This window comes from Notamacropus eugenii, chromosome 6 (assembly GCF_028372415.1).
Source record: "Notamacropus eugenii isolate mMacEug1 chromosome 6, mMacEug1.pri_v2, whole genome shotgun sequence".
NCBI classification, from domain to species: Eukaryota; Metazoa; Chordata; class Mammalia; order Diprotodontia; family Macropodidae; genus Notamacropus; species Notamacropus eugenii.
Genome location: NC_092877.1, coordinates 16983370 through 17006580, shown reverse-complemented (window position 1 = coordinate 17006580; position 23211 = coordinate 16983370). Strand labels below are relative to the sequence as shown.

The window sequence follows — 23211 nt, the reverse complement described above, 5'->3', positions numbered from 1 at the left end:
GTGCTAGGTCTCCGGTGCTAAGTATTGTAGAGGGAATTATGGTTTAGGTGTAGGTTGGATTAGCTAGCTCTGAGACTCTGGGGTCCTTTCCAAACCTGACATGCGATGATCCAGTGATTCACCCATTCATTTCATAAGGCTGGACTTTACCTGTTCCTTAATATGAAAAAATTATAAAAGTGACCAGAACAAGTATGTCAGGTGCCATTTTCCTCTCATTTCATGTTGCCTATGAAATTTTTGATTCTCTAGGACTCTGAGTTAGAGAATAGATGAAGTTCCTCATTTGGTGCTTGAACCTTGATGAACTCTCAGGTTGGGATAAAAAAAATGGAGAAAAATCCCTACCAACTGTTAAATTAAGTACTTAAACACAAAGCAACAGTATTAAATCCTTGAAGTTTTCAAAATCTGTTATAACTTGGGCTTGTTACTGTTGAGAGTAACTCAGAAACATTTTTCACATTAAATATTTTATTCATATTGTTTACAAACTGTATCCACCTGGAAAAAAAAAAACATGAATCCAAAAATAGGTTATTTTACAGTTATTCACATTTTTCTTTCAAACATATTAGTTTTTGAGGTTAACCTTTTGACCACTATGGTTTTTGACATACATCATGGCTCTGAAATGCCTCCCTCCTTCAACTCGGTAGCCAGATGTAACAAACCACTGAGTGGTGGGTCACTGGTGATAAGCGACAAACTGGCAGTGCAGACTTGACCTCACTAAAGTTGGTTGAGACAGTATTCCTTCACTTTCACTATTTTGGATATGGCGATCTGGACTTTTGAGATGGTGGGGGAGGGAGGTGAATCAGGTAGTTAAAAAGAATAAAACTGGTTCAACTTTTAATTTCCTATTAATTGATAGGACTTTTCCAGTTGTGTCAAGGTTTGATGGTTTTGCCACAAAAACATCCAAAGAAAGGGAATCTTCCCTTTCGGCACTTCAGATCTCCCCTTCTGATTGTCATAGGATCTGCAGTAATATTTGGTAGGGGGAAAGAAGGGAAAGAAGTATTTTTCAGTTCATTAACCCCTTGCATACCCTAGTCCCACTCCTAGTCAAAATTGAGAAGGGAAAATCAAATATTAACAACAAATATTAATAAAACAAATTGTAACGGTCTAATATGTTTTAAAAGATAAGACTGACCATCTATGCTTAATTTAGTTTGTGTCCTGGATTCATGGCTAAAGCTGACTTTTGTAAAATTTATTTTTCGAATAGGAAAATTATCTGCCAATGACAATATCTGAGGTTCACATAGCACTTTGAGGTGACAAAGTACTTTATCTGCACAAACGGGTCCTCACAACAACCCTGTGAGGTAGGCGGTAAGGTCTGATAATCTACATTTTACAGATGAGGAAACTGAGGCTCAGAGAAGTGTGACTTGGCCGATGTCTCACAGATAAGAAGTGATCAGGTCTCCTGACTTGTCTTTCTATCGAGTCAAGATGATTTAGAGCTCTGCCTAACTGACTCCAATCTTTGGAAATTTAAACTAAATCACTCTCACCTGTGGTTTTTTGTTACTGAACTAGACTATCTGTACTTGGTTCTTTGGAATCTGCCTGGGAGCTAACAGTAAAACCTTCTGGAAGAAGAGCAGTAAGTCAGGGTCTAGGGGCTAAATCTAACGAGGAATTTTTATAATGGGGTGGGCTGGAGGAAAGAGCTCCCTCAGGGTACTCTGCTAGGAGGGAAGGAGTATGCACTGCTAAAAGACTGGCCATTGCCAAGGAATGGGGGTGAAGAGGAAGATGGGGGAATAGGGTGTGGATGCCCGGGGAGAAGACGTTTCAGCACGAGGCCACCACTGAAGCTGGGTGTGGAGGAGTCCACCTGGGGTATGGCCAACTCTGAGGGTGTCGAGGTGAGCGCTTTTCAGCTCCCATCAACTCTGGCTACCCCCATCCTAAACTGTGGCTTTGAGCCAGAGATTTGAGTTGTCCTTTTTGTTCTCGAGTCTTGATGAGTTAAAAATGATGTTTGATTGCGTCACAGGCGTCCACTCTTACAAAATAAATTTATATTCCCCCCAAATCATCCCTCCCCTTCGAATTAGATTTCAAGTAGCCTTGTGGCTATAACTCAAAACAGTCAGTAACTGGTCAAGCCAGATGGAAACTGTGATATGGAGAAATTTCACCGGAATGTATTCAGGAAAAGAAAGGAGACTTTCAGATGTCTGTCACAAGATGACTTCTTAAAGGGGGAAAGATCCAGACAGTGAGATGGATGAATAAAGCCGATCATAGCTTGTCTTCCTGCCAACCGTGGGCATTTTTCCCAAATTTATACACTAACCTTCTGTCTACCCGTTCCAAAATTCCTGTTTTGTAGTAATATCTGAAAAACAAAACCAAAAAAACCCTAAAGGGTTACCGAGGAGAGTCACCCCAGTGTGGGGCAGGGGGGACAGAACTAGCTTACTACCTATGAGGCAACATTCCCAAGGTCAGAGCCTCTCTGAGGGGGCAACTTTATTTAGATTTCAACAGTGTTTTCTTACCCTGTACTTGGCTTACACAGAAAACTTTCCTACATCCCTATGTGATTGAAATGCCTTCTCTTTAGTCACAAGTGTGTGTGTGTGTGTGTGTGTGTGTGTGTGTGTGTGTGTGTTCATGTTCGCAAGTCGATCCCCATTCAAAGAGATCCCTTCCCTAAAGGCTCCCAAGAATGAGAAGCCAAGAGTGTCCTTTTACAAGCCCCTAATCTACCTGTCACCAAAAGAGCCAGAAGCTGGATCTCGTGACCTTTCCATTCCTGAGTTTCAAAGCCAGGAAAACAAGTCATTCCTAGCTTATGTAACCATGCCCAGAGACGAGCGATGGGACAGGCTATTAACTTACCTCAGGGCTCTGCTCAGCTTTTCATAGGTCATCCGATCATTTTTCTTTCTTTGTCCCCACATCTTGGCCAAGGCTTCTGATTTCACCACCCGAAAAATACCCTGTTCCCGATCCTCCCATTCCAAAATGCCACAATTCTCCTCAGGAGACAGGAGAAGGTCTCTCACAAATTCCCACAGGTGAGAACTCTGGAGACCTTGGGAGAGGGGAAAAGTGGAAAAATTAGATCCTCAATACTCCAGGGGATACGTGAGCCTATGGATTCAGGACTTCCCTCCCAAGAGGCCCATCCAAGGCCCATCCATCCCTTCCTAGCCTGCCCCACACTTGTCTGTGGCTTCCCATAAATTGGACACCAGGGGCCTCCCAAGGCTAGAGGCCTTCTTTGATGTCTCCGGACACTACTTCTAATCTCTCCCTCCAATCCATTTTCCAATCAGATGCCAAAGTGATTTACCCGAAGGCCAGGTCTGACCATGTCACCCCCTATTCAGTGAATTCCAGTGACTTCTTTTCTGCAGAAACTGGCCCCTCATTACCTTCCTAGCATATTACTGATTCTCATGCCCTACCCCCATATTCTATGATGCTGAAATGCTGACCTTCCTTCTGCTTCTTGAGCTCAAAGCGTCCCCCCTCTAAGGTCAGGCTTTTCCACTGGCTGTGACCCCAGAATGCTCTCCCCCTGACTTCCTGTCTCTGGGCTTTCCCTGCTCTAATCCTACCCCTTCAAAGGAAGGTCTTTTCTGGTCCTTATCACCATTAGACCCTTCCTTCAGAGATTACTTTCCACATTTACATTCTAAGTGGTTTATCGGTGTGTAGTTATATGCATGTCGTCTCCTCCATTAGAATAGGAGCTGCTTGAGGGTAAGGACTGAGTCTTTGCCTTTCTTTGTACCTTAGGTTCTTAGCATAGGGTCTGGCATGTAGTAAGTAACTAATAAATGCTTGTTGAGTATCTTATAGTGGTGTGCTCTGTCTGCTTTTCATCATGATACCAGCACATCTTTTCTTATCATACAATTCCTGGATGACATATACGTGCCAAAGACATGTGTAGTCGTACTGGAGAAGGGGGAGGGGTATGCTTTTAAATTTGATTGGGGAACTCCCCTGAGGAATCCCCTTTTACAAAGAGTTGGCCTTCAGAGTTCTCTGTAATCAGCATGACTTTAGGGAGTCAGTATCTTAGACCCTGAAGTATAGACTAGATTGAAGAAAAATGACTTGGATTTGCACTCTGACTTTGCTTTTGTCAGCTGTGCAACTAAGGATTGATCACTCATCTCAGAAGCATGAATTTAGATATGAAAGGGACCTTAGGAGCCACATCGTCCAACCTCCTCACTTTTTTAAATGAGGAAACTGAGATCCAGAGATCCAGGGCCTCCCAAATCATCTCCACCCAGTGCTGGCCAACTGCCATGCAAATGACTGCCAAGCCCACCTGGCTGATGGATGATGGTGCTGGGCAAGGCAAACCACTGACAAAACTTTGGCTACTCCCTCCTGATTCCCAATCCAGGCCTCTTCCCACCGTGTTTCCGCTGACCCACATGATACCCGAGTTGGAAGGGACCTTGGAGGCCAACCTGTCCTACTCATTCTGCTCATTCAGCCTGTGCTTGAACAGCTCCAGGTTTGAGGGAGCTCACTACATCCCAGGACAGCCCAGGCCCCTTTGGGAGAGCTCTTCTGTTTACAAGATTTCTCCTTATACCAAGCCTAACTTGACCCACTGTGGACATCTGAATTCCTGGGAGGTTGGAGGGTCACATCAAGTGGATTTGAGGATATTCACCCTCCTTAGGAAACTGCCGTTCCAGGGGAATTTCTAAATACACTTACTTGATCTGCTGTGGCTATGGCTCTCTTGATTTTTTATGCTTCCTGTTTTCAAACACGACGAGTCAGGGGCTGAAACAAAAGCCAAGAGGTGAGCAGGCGTTGGGAAACACTAACCAGAGAAAGTACCCACAGGATCGCTGGGTTCACTCTTTCCCCCTCCAAACTAGATGTCACTGAGGCAGCAGTGGATTAAGCAGGCCTGCATAGAGGTTAGCTCTTTTCCCAACGTGCAATCTGGTTGTCCGTAGGAGGTTGGGACTAAGAACCAAGGGTGGGAGAAGCAGAAGAAAGGATGAAAAAGGAGGATATTGGAGGAGGTTTGTTTTTGTTTCTTACTGTGTTGAAGAAGGATCTTTGGAGAATTTTTCTAGTAAGACTCTGGGGAATTTCTAAGGCCTGGTAAAAAAATGTACTATAATTTAGTGCTGGTCCTTGGTGGGGCCAAGTATTTTGCAGGGTTCTGTGGGGTGGGAGAGCAGGGGACTTTAAAGAAGAAGGTGTCCTCCAGAAGCTAGGGTCTTTGAGGAGGCCTGACATAAAAGCTTAATAACTCTTAAGAACAAAAGTAATATTGAATCTCAAGGCATGGAGTCCTCCTCAATTCCTCACTATCTCTCCCCCCTCCCCCAATATCTAATCTGCAGTCAAGGTCTATTGATTTTGCTTTTGCAACATCTCTCCAATACACCCCCTTCTCTCCTCTGACACCACCACTACCTGGGCGCTGCCCTCATCACCTCAAGCCTGGATCACTGCAATAGCCCCCAGTGGGTCTGCCTGCCTCAAGTCTCTCCCCACTCCAATCCATCCTCCATTTATCAACTAAAGTGATTCTTCTAAAGCTCAGATCTGGCCACAGCACCCCCTAGTCAATAGCTCTACTGGCTCCCAAAAGCCTGGAGAATCAAATACAAATTCCTCTATTTGGCATTCAAAGCCCTTTTTAACCTTGGCCCCCTCCTACCTTTCTAGTCTCCTTGTACCTTGCTCCCCAACATGTACCCTTCACTCCAGTGACACTGGCCTCCTGGTTATTCCTTGAACGAGATGCTCCATCTCTCATCTCATCATTTTCTCTGGCTGTCCCCCAGATCTGGAACCTCTCCCTGCTCGTTCTCCTCTTTCTATCTTTTCTGACTTCTTTCAAGGTCCAATGAAAATTCCACCTTCAATAGGAAACTTCTTAATTATTTCGTATTTTTCCCACATATGTAGCTTGCTTGTACATATTTGTCTCCAGTCCCCCCTTAGATCCCCGTGAGGGCAGGGACTGTCTTTTGCCTTTCTTTTGTATCCACAGTTCCTGACACACAGAAGGCACTTAATAAATGCCTATTAACCAAATGGTAGGAGATGATTCATTGCCAAATGAATGATAAAGAAAATAACTAAGACAGGAGTTTGGGATAGAACCTGATAGTTTACTGGTATGGGAAATCCCAGGTGAGAAAACACTCTACCAAGACAGATCAGGGGAAAGGGACTAAGCATTTTTATAGTACTTACTATGTGCCAGATGCTGAGCTAAGCACTTTACAAATATTATCTCATTGGATCCTCACAACAGCTCTGGGAGGTAGGTGCTAGTTATTACCCCATTTTATAGATAAGGAGACTGAGGCAAACGATGATTAAGTTACTTGCTCAGGATCACAGATACTAAGTGTCTGAGGTGGGATTTGAACTCAGGTCTTCCAGGCCCAAGGCTGTATTCATTAAGTGATTTTTTCCCCCCAGAGTCACACAGCTATTGTGTCAGCAGAACTTGAACCCAGATCTCCCTGGGTTCAAGGCTGGCTCTCTGATCACTTACTGTTCCACACTGTCTTCAAATGGGAATTTTCAGGAAGCTCTGCTCAAACTTTTGAGTACAGCCTTGTTCTTTTTCCCATGTGGAGGGTAGCGCTAGAAGCTGACAGCAATGTTAGGGAGCACAGGCGGGAGGCCATAGAGAACTAATGAACCCTCATATACTGCTTGGGTGCTTAAAGGGCCCCTGGTTTGCTAATAGGGAATAAACAAATTACATAATATTTAAATTTAAAAATTAATAAAAGGATTTGTTCTGTGAAGTTTAGATTCAAAGGCTTGCACTTGAGGACCTAGAGGGCCACTTGGGGCTTAGAGGCCACAGGTTCCCCACCCCTGGAGTCCTTGCTCCAGTGACAGAGATCCTAATGTTTCTATGCATTAAGAGTTATGGTGGATGATAAGGATCCCCAGCTAACTCACTTAAATCCAATTCAAGTGTGTGTCAAGATATCACCCTGGGATGTCATTGGTCTTCTCTGAAAATGGCTAAAGACCAATAATTTTAAGCCAAGCAACCTGTTAATGGGCTAAGCTGAGCTTAACCATTTGTCTTTGTAAACCCAGTAATTAATACAATGCTTGGCACATAGTAGGTGCATAATAATTACTTGCTGAATTGAGTTGTTTGGTCTTCAGATAACCAATGTACAGACCACTGGTTATGTTAGTTATGGACTGAACTAATAGTATTGACTCCCAGTTATGTCTTATTGCTTTATAGCCACAAGCATGAAATTATGAGGAAGAAATGAAATAGAAGATATTGATGTATGTATGTATATATGTGTGTCCATTATATAGAAATATATAAAAAGTAATATAAATATACGTAAAAGAAAATGGCTTGGTTGTAGGGCAAGAGGCAGGGATGGCTGATGGGCACTCCACGCCCATACATTCCCTTGGTATCTTCACGATTGGGAAGCTAGGTGGTACAGTAGGTACAGTACTGGGCCTGGAGTTCAAATCTAGTCTTACACCTGTATTAGCCGTATGACGCTGGGTCGTAAGTCTCTTAACTTGCTCGCCTCAGTTTCCTCAATGAAATGAGGATGATAAGAACACCGGCCTCCCAGGATTGTGAAGGTCCAATGAGATAATTATTGTAAAGCACTGAGCACAGTGCCAGGCATGTAGTAGGATGCCATGTGAATGGCTACTGCTATGATGATTTCAAGAGAGAGCAGGAAAGACCTCTAGCCCCTTCTCTGTGGCCTGACCTGGAAGCAAGGTCAGAGCTCCTTGAGTATAACCTCTCCCTGCCATTCTACAGATGAGGAAACTGAGACCCTCTGCCGTGACCTCTAATTTACCCCACGTGTACCTTGTCGGACGCTGGTAGTCTGCCTGTGGTCTCCCCCATTAAAATGTTAGTTCCTTGAGGACAAGGACTGTTTCTTTATACTCCTGGTCACTTAGTACATAGAGTAAGACGACAGCACATATATAATCAGTAGCAAATTGCTTGCCTTCCCAAGGAGGGAGGGTAAAGGAAGGGAAAGAGAATTCAGAACTCTTAAAGAATATTAAAACATTTTTTACATGTACTTTGGAAAAAAATAAAATTTAATAACTCATGTAATAAGTACTTGATCATATGGTTGTTAACTGACCAACAGACCCAGGGAGGTTGGATGACGTGCAGAGGGTCAGAGAGGTAGGACGCAGCAGGGGTGGGTACTCTTTCCCCCGTTCCGAGGTGATCCTAACATGGCCCCCAGGACAAGCCAGTGGGGAGAGTCTGTGGTCTGCATTACTACAGGGGGATGCATGCCTCATGAGAAAGCAGAGAGTATTAGAAGTATAAAAATGGCCATCAAACTCCTGGGAGCGATAAAATTGCGTAGACAGAGAAGAAGAGACCAGGACAGAGATTTGGCCACAGGGGCTTAGGTGAAAGCAGGCGATGGAAGGGAGGGAATGTGAGACTCAAAGTTTTAAAAATGAGTATTAAAAATTGTTTTTATATGTAACTGGGGAAAAATAAAATACTAAATAAAAACTTTTAAAAAAAATAGCAGCTCTCAGACACAGAGGGAGAGTGCCCAAAGGCTGGCATTCCTCGGATCCAAAGTCCTATCCCTTGGTTTGATCCAAAGTCGCACCTCACCAGGCCAGAGCCAGCCTGGCAGCTGTGTGGCTGCCTTATCCACTGTTTGCTCTTTTAACGAGAGAGAAAAACAACTCAGCCATAAAGATAAACGAGGGTGAATGATTCAACTGGGGGAAAGTTGTGCTGAATTGCCAGCAGGGAAACGTTTTTAAAAACTTCAAGTGCTCCCATTATTTTCTCAGAGGTGAATATCTATCTATCTATCACCATACATGTGTATATTATATAAAAAACATACATATATTTATAATATATCTAATATATAAATGGGGTCTGTGCTAAGTGCTTTACAAGTATTATCTCATTGGCTTCCCACAAAAACTCTGGGAGCTAGGTGCTATGGGGATCCCCATTTCACTTGAGGAAACCGAGGCCAACAAAGCTTAAGTGACTTGCCCCGAAGTGACCTTCATTTGGAATGAGGTGTTCCTGCTTCCAGGCCCAGTACTTTACCATGGTGCCACCTGGATACTTCATGCGTGTTCATGTGCATATGTAGGCAGACATCGATGTGTGGTGGTTGTTTTCCACCATGTCCAACTCTGTGACCCCATCTGGGGTTTTCCTGGCAGATACTGCAGTGGTTTGCCATTTTCTTCTCCAGCTCATTTTCCAGATGAGGAAACTGAGGCAAACAGGGTACAGTGACTTGCCCAGAGTCACACAGCCAGTGAGTATTTGAGCCTGGATTTGAACTCAGGAGCATGAATCTTCCTGGCTCCAGGCCTGGCGCTCTATCTACTGCCTCTCCTGTGTATGTATCCATATACTCACATACACAATGAATGCCAAAAGCACAGACCTCACAGCAACTGTTTTTGGGTTGGAAAAGTGCTTTCTTCACAACGACTCCATGAGGGAGGCAATGATGATTACGAGCGTTTTTACAGCACTTTAGAGTGTCTAAAGTGCTTTATATGGATTATCGCATTCCACCCCTTACAGGTATTATCATGAACCCCATTTTTCATCCTGTCTCCATCTTGCTTGTCCTTAGGTGTTTTCAAATTGTCTCTCTCATTAGACTGTAAAATCCTTGAGAGCAGAGACTGTCTCGTATCTTTCTTTGTATCCCCAGTGCATAAAGCAATGTCTGGAACAAAGTAGGTACTTAATAAATGCTTATTCCTTCATATATGTTTATCTATGTACACACAGAGATACACGTGCATAGCTTATTATTAAGTATTTAAGAAAAGAGGACACTGAGATGCAGAGGTTAAGTGATCTGACCAACATCCCACAGCTAGTAGGCATCACAGGTAGGATGTGAAGTGAGACCTTCCTGACTTCAAATCCAGTTCTCAGTACTCAATCCATCTGCTTATTTGTAGGCAATGCAAGAATTCTCATCCCAGTTTTACAGATGAGGAAACTGAGGCTTTTAGAGATGGAATGTTTTGTTTAAATTCCCACAGCTAAGGAAGCGTTGGAATGGGGAGTTGAACTCCCACTAGACCACAGTGGCTCCATCACCTGGGCTAATGTTTTCCTGTTGTGGTCCTAGCTTATGTTAATCTAATATGAATTCTGTGGTGGTGGTTTAGGAGAAGAGCATGGAGTCTATTTAGAACCTTTGCCTTACTTGGTGATAGAAAAATGCCTGCATTGGCCTGAGACTGGTTGAAAGTAGCTATGGCAACCTGGATCCAATCCAGGACTTGTCACATAGTGGGTGTCTAGTAAATCTTTGTTGATTGAACTTGTGCTCTCCTGATTAAAGGCTTTCCCAGCATGCACCTCCCACCATGCTACCCATCCCTGCTACTCCAGGCCAGTCTAGAGCCTGGTCTAGACCCACCATTCTCCCTCCTGTGTTGTGACAGGCTCTCCCATTTGGAAAGGCCTTCAAAGGTCATCCAGCACAACCTATGCTTGAGCAGGACTCCCTTCCACAACATTCCACTAGCTGGTTTCCTACCCTTGCTCAAAGACCTCCATGACCTCCCTCCTATTCCACTTTTGGACAACTCTAGTGGTTAGAAAGCTTTTCTTTCTTACAGTGAGCCAACATTAACCTCTCTCTAAGTCCAAACAAAACAAATCAAGCTCTCTTCCACAGGACGGCCCTTCCAATATTTTTCTCCAAATCTTCTCATCTTTGGGCTTAAAAATCCCAAACTGCTTCAACCAATCCAAAGTCTCTAGCCCCCTGACTGCCCTGGCTGCCCTCTCCTGGACATGATCCGTTGTTGTCAATATTCTTCCTAGATTTTACTGCTGAGAATTCAACACAATCCTCCAGAAGTGGTCAGACCAGTACAGAGCAGTCACATGATTACCTCCCTCACTCTGGACCCACCTTCCTCTCTTAACATAGACCAAGACCAGGCTTTCTCTTTTGCCTGTCATGGTGCCCTGTTCACTCGTATTGAGCTTGAAGACCGTTGTTAATACCTCCAGATCTTTAATGTTTGAGTTGAGCTCCAGTCACACTGCCCCTGCCTCCATCTCCCTTCTGCCCAAGAAATATCTTTAGCTGAAATCCATTGATGAAGTTAAACTGTAACTAGAATATGGAGTTATATGGTTAGGTGTGTGTGTGTGTGTGTGTGTGTGTGTGTGTGTGTGTGTGTGTGTGTGTGTGTGTGTGTGTGTATGTCAGGGAGAGACAGAGAGAGACACAGAGAGAGAGACAGAGGGAGAGAGAGAAGATTCGTACAAGGCTGGTGAGAAATTTCCCTTACAATACCCCTAGATCTCTGAGGAATAAATAGATATATAAGACACTGCCGTGGGCTCTAAAACAAGTTTGTTGAATACTACCGTATGCTGTGTGCAAAGACTGCCACAGCAGGGTGGAGAGAGGTCAGTTCCTTTGTGGCTAAGCAGCCAGGTCCTGCTTGCTTGGCCACCTGAAGACAGAAGTGGTCATGAGGGCTCCTCGGGCTGCAGTCTCGTGTGTCAGTTCTTCATTGACATCCCTTTCTCTTCTATTTTTTCTTCTTTGCCCCTGATTTCCAAGATTTTATTGGATGATGCACATGCCTCTGGGGGGAAACCCTCAAATCCTACCTTACAGATTGATGTAACCTCCCTCAGACACTCTTCTGAACCCCTCTTGGTCCCAAGGTGGACTCTTGCAGGGCCTGCTTAAGGAGGTCTCAAATATGTTGAGTTTGCGTGGTTTGATGACAGTGAAAGTGGGCTTGTTGTTGACCCCCAAAGTTCAGGGGTGGGCCTAGGGAGGGCTGCTGCTTCTGATGCTGACACTGTCTCTGCCCTAGGCTCTGCCCCTGGCTTTTGAAGTTGGGGAGCCACAAGCTACTAACTATGCAATAGCAGTGATGGGGGATCTAGGAGAGAGCCAGAGAATGCCTCCCACTAAAAAACCTCACTCATCTAATAGCACAGTCCAAAAGGTTTCTGACCCAACATACGACTAAAGTAAGAATTTAAACAAAAGATGGTCTAATTTACCATCACAAAATTATTAATCTAGGAGGGGAAGGCCCTCAAAGTTTCTGGCCAGAACAGCTATTTACACTCATTCTGAGCCATCAAAATTGAAACAATGAGCCATAGAGACTTGGGCTGGGGACTCTTGTTGGCCGTTCAATGAAAGCTGGGGTGGTTTGGGTTTAAAGGCTAGTCAAGGAGCTCCATTGAAACACGGTGGACTTTTTAAAAGCCTATTTTATTCAGAGCTATATTTCAAGAAATCATTTTTAAACACCTGGCAAGAAAATCACTGGGAGCTTTAGGATAATGTCCATCCTCAATGGGTTGAATCGGTCTTTGACCTTCAGCTACTCTATATGGAAAATGAACTCCAGTACCTTGGGGAATTCATCTTTTTGGATGTCCCATTGACTGTCTCAAACTTAGTGCAACTCATATCTGCTAGCAATAAAGCTTGCCCCAGCCTTGCTCAGCAGAGTGAACTATTCAATTCAATTTAACTTAAGTTTATGAAGTATCTGCCCTATGCCAGGCTGTTAGCGTAGAAAGTGCTAGCCAGTCTTGGGAAACAGTGGCTGAAAATCTTTACTGTGTTGGTAAATATTCCTAGGGCCTATGAGGTCTCTCTTGTGTGTAGGGATAATAATGGTACTTACCTCCCAGGGGCACTGGGAGGATCAAATGAGATGATTTTTGTAAGCCATTTAGCACCGTGCCTAGCAGCTAGTAGGCACTTATATAAATGCTTCTTCTCGTCGCTCAGGTGTGTCTGACTCTTTGTGACCCTGTATGGGGTTTTCTTGGCAAAGATCCTGAAGCCGTTTGCCAGTTCCTGCTGCAGAGATTAAGACAAACAGGTTAAGGGACTTGCCCAGCGTCACCCAGCTAGTGAGTGTCTGAGGCTGAATTTGAACTCAAGTCTTTCTGACTCCACTGAGTCAAGTAGCTGCCTCCAAATAGAAGTGTTATGATTATTAATTTTTATATAGTTTATATGTGTATGTGTCCGTGCTATTTCTTTTAATGGAATGTAAGCTCCTCGGGGCCAAGCATAGTTCCATTTGTTTGTCTTTCCACTCCAGACCTGGGAAAGATCTTAGTTTAAAAAGGCCAAGGTTTCCCACTTCTATCCAGGGTCATCTCCAGTCATCCTGATCAATATCCAGCCACTGGACCCAGATGGCTCTGGAGGAAAAGGTGACAGCCCTGCCTCACTTCAATCCAATTAACTTGCAAGTCATGGCATCTCTGCCTGATGTCATGGTCCCCTTCAAGAATGAAAGACAAAAACTGGAAGTCAAGGGGATGTCCATCAATTGGGGAATGGCTGAATAAATTATGGTATATGAATGTAATGGAGTACTATTGTGCCATAAGAAATGATGAACAAGAAGACTTCAGAGAGGCCTGGAAGGACTTATATGACCTGATGCTGAGTGAAAGGAGCAGAACCAGGAGAACTTTATGCACAGCAACAACCACAGTGTGTGAGAGTTTTTTCTGGTAGACTTAGATTTTTGTAATAACACAAGAACTTCTGAAAAAAAAAAAATCCCAATGGTGGACCTCAAGGCAAAATGCCTTCCACACTCAGAGAGAGAAATATGGAAGTCACTCACATATTGTAGCAGATCATGTTTGTGTATGTGTATGTGTTTGTGTATCATGTTCTGATTTGTTATACGATTTCTTTCATTTATCTTAGTCTGACTACATAGCATGACTATAGTGAAAATATACTCAATAGGAAAGTATATGTAGAATCTATACAGAATTGTATGCAGTCGTGGGGAGGGAGGGGGGTAGTGGGGGGTAGGTGGGGGGGATAAAATCACAATTGTATGGCAGTGATTGTTAAACATTACAAAATTAAAAAAAAAAAAAAAAAGAATGAAAGACAAACAACAGCTCCAAGAGCCTGCCCGATGCCTGGTACCTACAACAGCATGGGTATAATAAATACTTGGGGATTACTGGCCCTCTGCTTTGCCTCCTCGGCTGCCTTCCTTGTCTTGCACTCTGGTGTGTGCATGTTGGATCTCCCAGGGGAAAATGGATCCTCTTTGTGTGTGTTTTTATTTTTGTGTCCCTAGCAACTTGCACAGAACCTTCCACATTCCAAGGGCTTCATAAATACTTGCTGGATTTGTAAGACGGAAAGCAATTGTACTAGGGCCCTATCACATGTTTGGGAAATGACGCCCAACATTGTATCATTGGATCAGATAGGTGGAGAGAGTGCTGAACTGGGAGTCTAGAAGACCTGAGTTCAAATCACTTACTAGCTGTGTGACCCTGGGAAAGTCACTTTAACCTCTGTTTGCCTTAGTTTCCTCATCTGTAAAATAAGGTTAATAATCTACTTTCCAGGTTTATAGGGAGGATCAAAAGAAATAATAAATGTAAAATGTTTTGCAAACATAAAAAAGTGCTCTATAAATTCTGTTATTACCATCATTATTACTGCGGATGAGAAGCTCTCTCTCTCTCTCCTCTGAGATTCTTTCATGCTCGTGTCCTGCCTAGTCCAGTGCTCATTTGTTTACATTTCTGATCTTGTCCAGAACCATCTCCCTCTCTTCCCCAGACACACATGCTGCTTCCACTCCAGCCAGGGTTCTTTATTCCAAGCTTGCCTAATCTTGTCACTTCCTGGCCAGATACACTCCCTGCTCTCTATGTGTTTCCAACTCCTCTTTATGGCTTATCTTAGTCCTTCAGAATATAAGCTCCTTGGGGGCAGGTGCTGTCTTACTTGTATTTGTATTCTTATCCTTAGTACTTAGTTTCTATATTAGTATATAGTAAAATGCTTAAAAAATGTGCTCTCTCCCTTTCTCTCCTCTTTCTCTCTCTTTTTCTCTCTTTCTATGTCTCTCTCTCACACACACACACACACACACACACACTTATATCTACCTATCCATCCATCTATCCATCCAGCTTCCCTGCCTCTCACCTTTCTACCAACACTATTTTACAAATTCAGGAGCTAAGGCCAAGAGAGGGGAAGGTATTTGTCTGGCATCACATATTACTGATTGCTAGGTTAGGTAGATGGGAACCTGGCAATGGTATAAGATTTGATGGTTGCATTGGCTGTAGCTGTCTATGCAAATAGGAGTCTGATATGTAAGTTCATCTCTTAGCTACCTGCCATTTGAGGCCAAGAACATCCTGATGTCTTTCTTTTTCTTGACCTCATTAAAGGGGCCATGCCCTGGCTACTTCTTAAACAGGCCTGTTCAATGAATGGGTGTTGCCTTACCCTAAGTGAGTACCTGCAAAGACCTTGGCCTAAAGGGGCCAAGGTCTCCCAGTGCATCCTGGGTCATCTCCCACCTCATCCTGATGGCTATCTGGTCACTGGATTCCGATGGCTCTGGAGGAGAAGTGAGGCTGGTGACCTGCACAGCCCTCCCTCACTCAAAACAAAGTCAAGTGCAAGTCATGTCATCATTTCCCCGATCGCATGGTCTTCTTTGGCAACGAAGGACGAACACAACAACAACAGCTATCTATCATCTATCAATCAATCTACTGATCTGTCATGTAACTATCTAATCTCCCCCACTAGTTGCCACCTGTTTGAGGACCAAGACTTTGGTCTTTCTCTTACATTGATCCCCAGGGTCTCACTCAGAAGAGGTAACCAAAGAATGAACAGATGATTGAAGGGAAGGAGGAAGGAGAAGAGGAATAATGAGGAAGCACAGTATAGGGGAAAGAGTAAGGCTTTCTCGTGGAGCTGGACACCATGGACTCAGGCACTGGTTGGGTTCCCATGCCCTGCTGGCCAATCACTGGCTACTTCAATTTGAGCAAAATACATTACCTCTCTGAACTTCAGTCTCTTCATCTGTAAAATAAGGAGCTTGGACTAGGTGATCTCTAAGGTCCCTTCCAGTTCTAACATTCTGCGAGTCTGTGGGGACATGCAAACGGTGATCTTGATATGTGGCATCTAGGTATAAATAGCATGTACTTCCAGAGTACTTGAGAGAACACCTGGCTAGTTACCAGCCCATTCCTAGAGAAGGCGGGCAGATACTGATATGACCATTTTACAGGTGAGAAAACTGAGACTTATAAAAAGGATAAGCTCAGGCTTCTCAGGGGGTTGAAAGTAAAGCTTCATTCGCCTGGCCCAATATCCCAGGGCTCTGGCTATGACTGACCACAATTATTAAATCCAGGGTTCTCAACACTGAGGTAGGTCTAGCAGCCCAGTGTATGCCGAGAGGAGTGTGGGTCTGTTAACTCCTTACCTTCCCTAGTGGCTCAGCTTGAGGGCTGCTTTCCTCAAGAGGTCCCTCAGACGTAAGCCTTCACCTCTATCACTTTCTATTTATACTTATCTTTCAGCTCAACCTATTATCCCCCTTTCCCTCCTCAGTAGATTCTAGTTTCCTCTAGCGTGGGACTGTCTTGCTTTTATATTAATTTCTTTAGTGCCTAAAAAAGTGGGTTTTTAAAAGAAATGATTTTTTTGGTTCAGACCTATGATTTCATGAGTGTAGAGAGCTTCCTTGCAAGGAAAATTCATCCTTCTCATGATGCAGATTGCAACTCTTTACAGCTTTCAATCTCAGAATAATTCTGCAGGCACAATGACTTGGTTAAGGTCACACAGCCAGTCTGTGTCAGAGGTGGGATTTGAGACCCAACAGACTATGAACTTATTCAGGGTAGGAAATTTTTTTGTCTTTTTTTTTGGGAGGGGGGAATCCCTTGCACTTAGCACAGTGCCCAACACATATAATCCAGACACAACAGTAATTATTTAACAAATAAATGTGTATTGAATTGGTTTGTTTCTACTAGGTTATGTTTCCTCCTATCTGGCACATAGTAGGTGCCTAATAAATGCTGGATTTATAGATCAATCAGCATTTATTCAGCACCTCCTACTCGCCAAGTACCATGCTGTTGATTGATCCAACGTAAACTCGTGTGGATGACAAGAGTTACTGTGGGAAGTCAGAACTAGCTCAACTTTTAGGATCCCCTTACCTCCTGCTTCATTAGAAGGTTCTCAGCTCAGGTTAGGTGCAGAAAGGAGCTTGCCTCTTGACCTAAGCTTTTGGTATGGGGAATGCTGAGAGACCCCAGAGTCATTTTTCCAAAGGGAAGCTGAGATTATATAAATATATATACATATAGTTAAATGTAAGGTTAGTAAAACCTTATTTAACCAGAACTTAATGGCAGTAACTAGAACCTTCAATTATTTTTTTAAAATATCATTCTATTAATGGAATCAGCTTATAGGATAAAAAGGCAAATGTCTAAATTAGCTCCTCTTCCTTCTCCTCCTCTACATGGAGTCAGGGATAGTTGGGTTCAAACTTCATTTCTGAACACATTGGCTCTGTGACCCTGAATCAATCACTTGACCTCTTTATACCAAGAGCACCTACAATCCTAGAGAATTATAGGTTGCATTGGTAATAGGTAGGTCCTTGAGTTACAGATGGTCCATGCTGGGAGTTCCATACAAAGGAATTTCCTATGCTGGTGAAATCACAGGACTGACCAAAAAAAGAGAGGTTGTTACAATTGTTCCTACTTCTACTATTACTTCTGGTCCTACTATTCCATCATTATCTGATACATAGGGTGGCATGGAGGTCTTGAAAGCTACTCAGAGTCCAGTCTTCAGTAGGCCCTGCCAAGCTGGAAAGACTGAATCTACCTGGCATGTGAGACCAGCTAAATTAAGAGAAGGAAGTTGATCACTAGAGGACTGGCTATAAGGTGACTTTTTTTGGGGGGGGGAGAAAGATATAGCAATACCCTCCTTTCTTCCTTCCTTCCTTCCACCTCACACCATTGCTGTGAAGGAAGTGCTTTGTCAACCCTAAAGCATTATGCAAATATGAGTTAATATGGAATCCCCAGAATCTCTGAGTTGGATGGGACCTCAGGGACCACCTAATCCAACCTGATTCTGAATAAAAATCTGCTCTGGGATATACTCAGTGGATGGTCATCTGGCCTTGGTTTGAAGCTCTCCAGTAAAGGGAAACCCACCCCCTTCTAAGTAAGTTTTCAGAAAGCTTTAATTGTTAGGAACTTTCCTCTTGATATTAAGTCTAAAGTGGTAACTTTTTCTCTGTCTGCTTTCTGGCACCGAGCTTAAGTCTAATCCATCTTTCACATGATGTCCTTTAAAATATCCCATCATACTCTGGATCTTCTCTGAGTCAAACATCCCTATTTCCTTCCACACATCTTCAGGTGGCATGAACCCAATGTCCTTCACCCTCCCAGTTGCTTTCTAGCTTGATGATCTCTAGCTTACCAGTCTTCTTCTTGAAATGTATTAGTTGGAGTTGAACTAAATATTCTAGGAATAGTCTAAGAAGAATTACCTGCCCTCCCCCTTCCTGCATAAAACACTTCACTTCTCTTAATGGTTCCCTAACACTGCTGATGGGGGCAGCTAGGTGGTGCAGTGGATAGAGCACCATTGCAGGAGTCAGGAGGACCAGAGTTCAAATCTCACCTCAGACACTTGACACTCACTAGCTGTGTGACCTTGGGCAAGTCACTTAACCCCAATCGCCTCATCCTGGGTCATCTCTAGTCATCCTGATGAATATCTGGTCATTGGACCCGGATGGCTCTGGAGGAGAAGTGAGGCTGGTGACCTGCACAGCCCTCCCTCACTCAAAACAAAGTCAAGTGCAAGTCATGTCATCCTTTCTCTGATGGCATGATCTTCTTTGGCAACGAAGCATGAACCCACACAACATTGCTGATGCTTTCTTGGGTGCCATATTTTAATGTTGTTATTGTTGTTGGCATCATGGGAATGCTATTTGGATAGAATGTTGTAAACTTCAAAGTGGGCTGAGGGAAAATAGGCCCACCAAAGCAATTTAGAATGATGACCCAAAGTCACTGAGCTGTCTATGTCCTCTGACCTAGTATGGCTGTGAGGCCTAGATCCCAAAGAGATCCAAGAAAGAGGAAAAACAATCTACATGTATAAACATTTATAGCAGCTCTTTTCATGGAACCCCCACAAAAAAAACTAAGGGGGATTTTCTTTTATTGGGGAATGGCTAAATGAATTGTTGCATATGGATGGAATATAATATTTCTGGGCCATGTGAAATAATGAAATGGACAATTTTAGAGGATACTGGGACTGCCTCTGTGACCTAATGCAGAGCACAGACAGCAGAGCCAGGAGAACAACTGTGACAGCAGCATTTATAGAGAACTCTGATCACCGCAACGACAAGACAAATGTAGAAGGCTGGAGATGAAACGCACCCCTGACCCCCTGCCTGAGAGGGACAGACTTAAAATCCAGACAGGGAGCTAATGGGGGAATTTGTTTAGCTGAATTATACAGATATGTGATAAGAATTTTCCCTTCCTTCCTTCCTTCCTTCCTTCCTTCCTTCCTTCCTTCCTTCCTTCCTTCCTTCCTTCCTTCCTTCCTTCCTTCTTTCCTGTTATCCCAGACTCTTAGGATTGGAAGGGCCATTCAGTTTTACCTTTTCCTGGATATGCACAACATACCCTCTATAACAACTGTCCCAAAAGGTCCTCCACTGACTTTACTGATGATATTTACAGAGATTCTCTCTCTCTCTCCAACTTCCAAGGCAGCACATTCCATTTTGGGGTGAGCTCTAATTCCTACATGATATTTAGAATGGGGGTTCTGAAGTCCTGAATCACCTTTGGGTATGATACCCATATTAATTTAAACAGACTTCAAGTAGTAAAGCAAGCAAAGTAAGCAAGCATGGGCATTTTTTATATTTTCAGTAAGCTGGGTTGAAAAAAGAAAAGGGAATTTCTGTTTAAACTTCAGTTAAAGACAGAATGAGCCTTCTCTTCCCTTCCTCACCCCTCACCCCTGCACCGGTTCATAAGCACATATATATTACAACCCACTCAGCCCAGATCTAGGCAGGTTAGAACATGCTTACTTACAGTCTTTGATTGAGGCCTTGGTTTCGTCAGCATCGTTAAAAAAGGAATAGCCTAGGGAACAAGAAACAAAGAATACACAACCACAAGAAACAGCAATTCAGGCTTGATTTGGCAAAGTACGCTAGGGCCACGAAGGACTAGGCATTATAGTAAGGGTAGAGGAGAGAGGGGGCAGGGATCCAGAAGGAGATCTCCATTGAGGAGGGCACTCGGTCCTAGTAAGTCCGTTTTGAAACCATCCTATATATGTGACAACAAGTCAAATGTCTGTGATTTTCTGGGTAGGAATTCCTTCCACCAAAGCAGATGGCAATCTCTCTATAGTTTAGTAAATGAGTTTCCTTAGGCTCAGAGAAATTAAATGACTTGCTCATGGCTACTCAGCAAAATGTCCGTGTCAGGATAGGTTTCTTGGTTCCAGGTCCAGTACAGTATTCACTATGCCATACTGCTTCTCTAGGCAGGTGACAATGTATTCATTTCCACTGAAAAAGATTCCTTAAGCCATGGCCACACAACTGTCCGAGTACAGCCTCAGTGTGAGGTATTAGTGCTTAGTAATGTTGGGCTGACCCAGATCAACCATGAATTAGCCATGGGTCACTTCTGTTTGCTGCATCTCAGCTGACCCAGGATATCCAGGAAAGGATTGGACTAGATGGCCCCTCCAGCTCTAAGAGTCTGGGATAACAGGATAGAAAGAAGGAAGGAAGGAAGGAAGGAAGGAAGGAAGGAAGGAAGGAAGGAAGGAAGGAAGGAAGGAAGGAAGGAAGGAAGGAAGGAAGAAAGGGAGGGAGGGAGGGAGGGAGGGAGGGAGGGAGGGAGGAAGTATACTTTAGGTATACAATTGCCTCTATGTTTCTTTCTATCCTTAACACCATTTTAAATACCACACCGGGTGGAAGTTGAGTGATATAAACCCCAAATACCAGAGGCAGCGAGGTGTTGTGGAAAAGAAACACTGGATTGGGAGGTAGAAAGCTTGGGTTCTAACTCTAGCCCTGCGCTTACTATATGTGAGATCTGAGAACAAGTCCCTCCCCTTCCTTTGGCCTCAGTTTCCCAGCCTGTAAAGAGAGGCCCTTGGACTAGAGAATCTCTTTATTTCCCTTTCAGCTCTAAACTCTATGCTCTAGGAAAATGTGACCTTTCAAAATGGTGGGGAACGTGATTGTTCCAGAAGTTGCATAACTAGATTTCATTACCTGAAGACTAATTGTTTATTCCTTCTAGACTTTGACTCGTAAACCAACATTTGCTTTTGTGCAATTCTGGGTATCAAAGTACAAGGAAAATGTGATAAGCAGATGGGATTATTTTCAAGCTTTCAAATTTGCCAATGGAGAGCCATTTACAGGGTTTCCCAAAGTCTTAAAGTCCTCAAAGACTTTTGGAAGCCCCCCCCCCCACTCTCCCCGTGCTAAAAAAGAGACCTGGTTTGGGAGCATGATACAGCAGGAAGAGCATGGATATGGAATTAGAATACCTGAGTTCAAATCCTACCCCCTGCCTTTTACTACCTGTGTGACTTTGGGCAAATCACTTAAATGGGCCTCACTTTCCTCATCTCCAGAATAAGGAGGTTGAACTAGAACCAGAGGTGTCAGGCTGAGGGTCACCGGTCTCTTGTGGCAAAACCCTAAACCGGATTAAAATGTAATTGAGAAATGTTTAACAAAATTAATTAAAATACAATAAAACGTAGATAATGTCAATTTATGGTTTTCTGAGTCAATACGTGATGTGCAGGAATACAGTTTCTATTTAGGTTTGACACCACTGGCTGGATGACTCCCAAGATTCCTTCCATCTCTGTGATCCCAGAAAGATCTGGATTCCTTTCCTGAGCTGTGTGAACCTGGACAACACAAACACACACACACACACACACACACACACACACACACAGCCTCTATGGGCCTCAGTTGCTTCATATGTCAAATGTGACTAATAAAACCAATTCCATCAGCTTAGATTCAAGGGTCTCCTCGTGTGGGAAGTGCCTCCACCGAAGTCTGTGACTTGCCAGACAGAGTCCTAGGGAGTTGCCTGAATTACATATCGATTCAGTGATTTGGCCAAGGTCACACACCTAGTAAATGTCAGGATTTCCTGACTCTAAACCCAGCCCTCTATCCATTATACTGAACTGCCTGTATGATTGAACTTGATCTTAGTAGATCCCAAAGAGGTTGGGAAAGTGTGGGGAAATGAGAGATGAGATGTGAGAGTGCTTTGAAAAAGGGAAAGCAATAGATGATTAGATGACAAAAATAAGGTTCTTGTTCAACGAACAAGCACTTCCCTTTTGTATAAATCTTGTAATATTTATGATATACGTCCAATAGAATATACGCTCTTTGAGGGAAGCAGCTAGTGTTCATTGTATTTGTGTAACTTCAGCACCTAGTCCTGCGCTTTGCACATAGCGGGTACCTGCTGAATGATGGTAGAATTGAATGGAATGTAACATTGGCAAAAAACTATGGAGTGACAGCCAGTTGGCCTAGTGGATAGAGCAACCAAGGGCTTTGTCCCCCTGTACCAGTCACTTACTCAGATCCATGTCCTTTGTAGGAAGGAGGTACCTGGTAAGAAAACGTCTTTAACTCTTTGTTGGTACATTCAAGCCACAGAAAACTAAACTGACTGCAGGTGAATCTTGGACTTTTGGATTTAGGGCTGAGGGCCCAGCGAGATCCTCTAGCCTCTTCCAGAAACATGATCCTAGGATCTAGTCCAATTATGAAGAATGCTAACATCTCCTGTCCTGACCAGGCCATACCTACAATATCATGTTCAATTTCAGATGTTCTGTTTTAAGAAGGCCACTAGCTAATTGGACAGTGTCTGGTGAAAGGCAATCAGGATGATGGAGGCAAGGTGGAGGACTTTGGGGTCATGCCATGTTGGGATCAACATTCAAAGGAATGGTAATGGTTAGCCTAGGGAAGAGAAGTCATGAGTGCCAGAGTGGGGAAGGACAAAGCTTTGTCTGTTACCTGGAAAAGGGATCCCTGTTTGAACTCAGAGGATTAAACTAAGGTTGTAATGGGACAATTTTAGGTTTGATGCCAGAAAAAAATCCCTAACAATTTGAGCTCTCTAACACAGACCCTATCAAGGGGTAGGGTTCCCTCTCGTTGGAAGCCTTCCAGCAAAGGTTGGATGGCCACTTGTCCACAACGTCAGAGAGGGAATATTTTTTC

General features: G+C 43.6%; 1 protein-coding gene across 9 annotated transcripts in view; it reads right to left on the bottom strand.

Moving 5' to 3' along the window:
* Positions 1-456: 456 nt before the first annotated feature.
* The window catches only part of ELF5 (E74 like ETS transcription factor 5), an 80329-nt gene continuing 57574 nt past the window's right edge, over positions 457-23211 (bottom strand). For 5 of the 9 annotated variants that reach the window (XM_072619185.1, XM_072619188.1, XM_072619183.1 and 2 more), the window contains 5 exons: positions 20003-20053; positions 15882-15971; positions 4720-4788; positions 2869-3064; positions 457-2362 (listed from right to left, as the gene is read on the bottom strand). In XM_072619185.1, the coding sequence (XP_072475286.1) occupies positions 2266-2362; positions 2869-3064; positions 4720-4788; positions 15882-15971; positions 20003-20053 (503 nt within the window). In that variant the 3' untranslated portion in view covers positions 457-2265. The remainder of the gene's footprint in view (positions 2363-2868; positions 3065-4719; positions 4789-15881; positions 15972-20002; positions 20054-23211) is intronic. The other 4 variants (XM_072619186.1, XM_072619181.1, XM_072619182.1 and 1 more) reach the window with 2 other exon arrangements.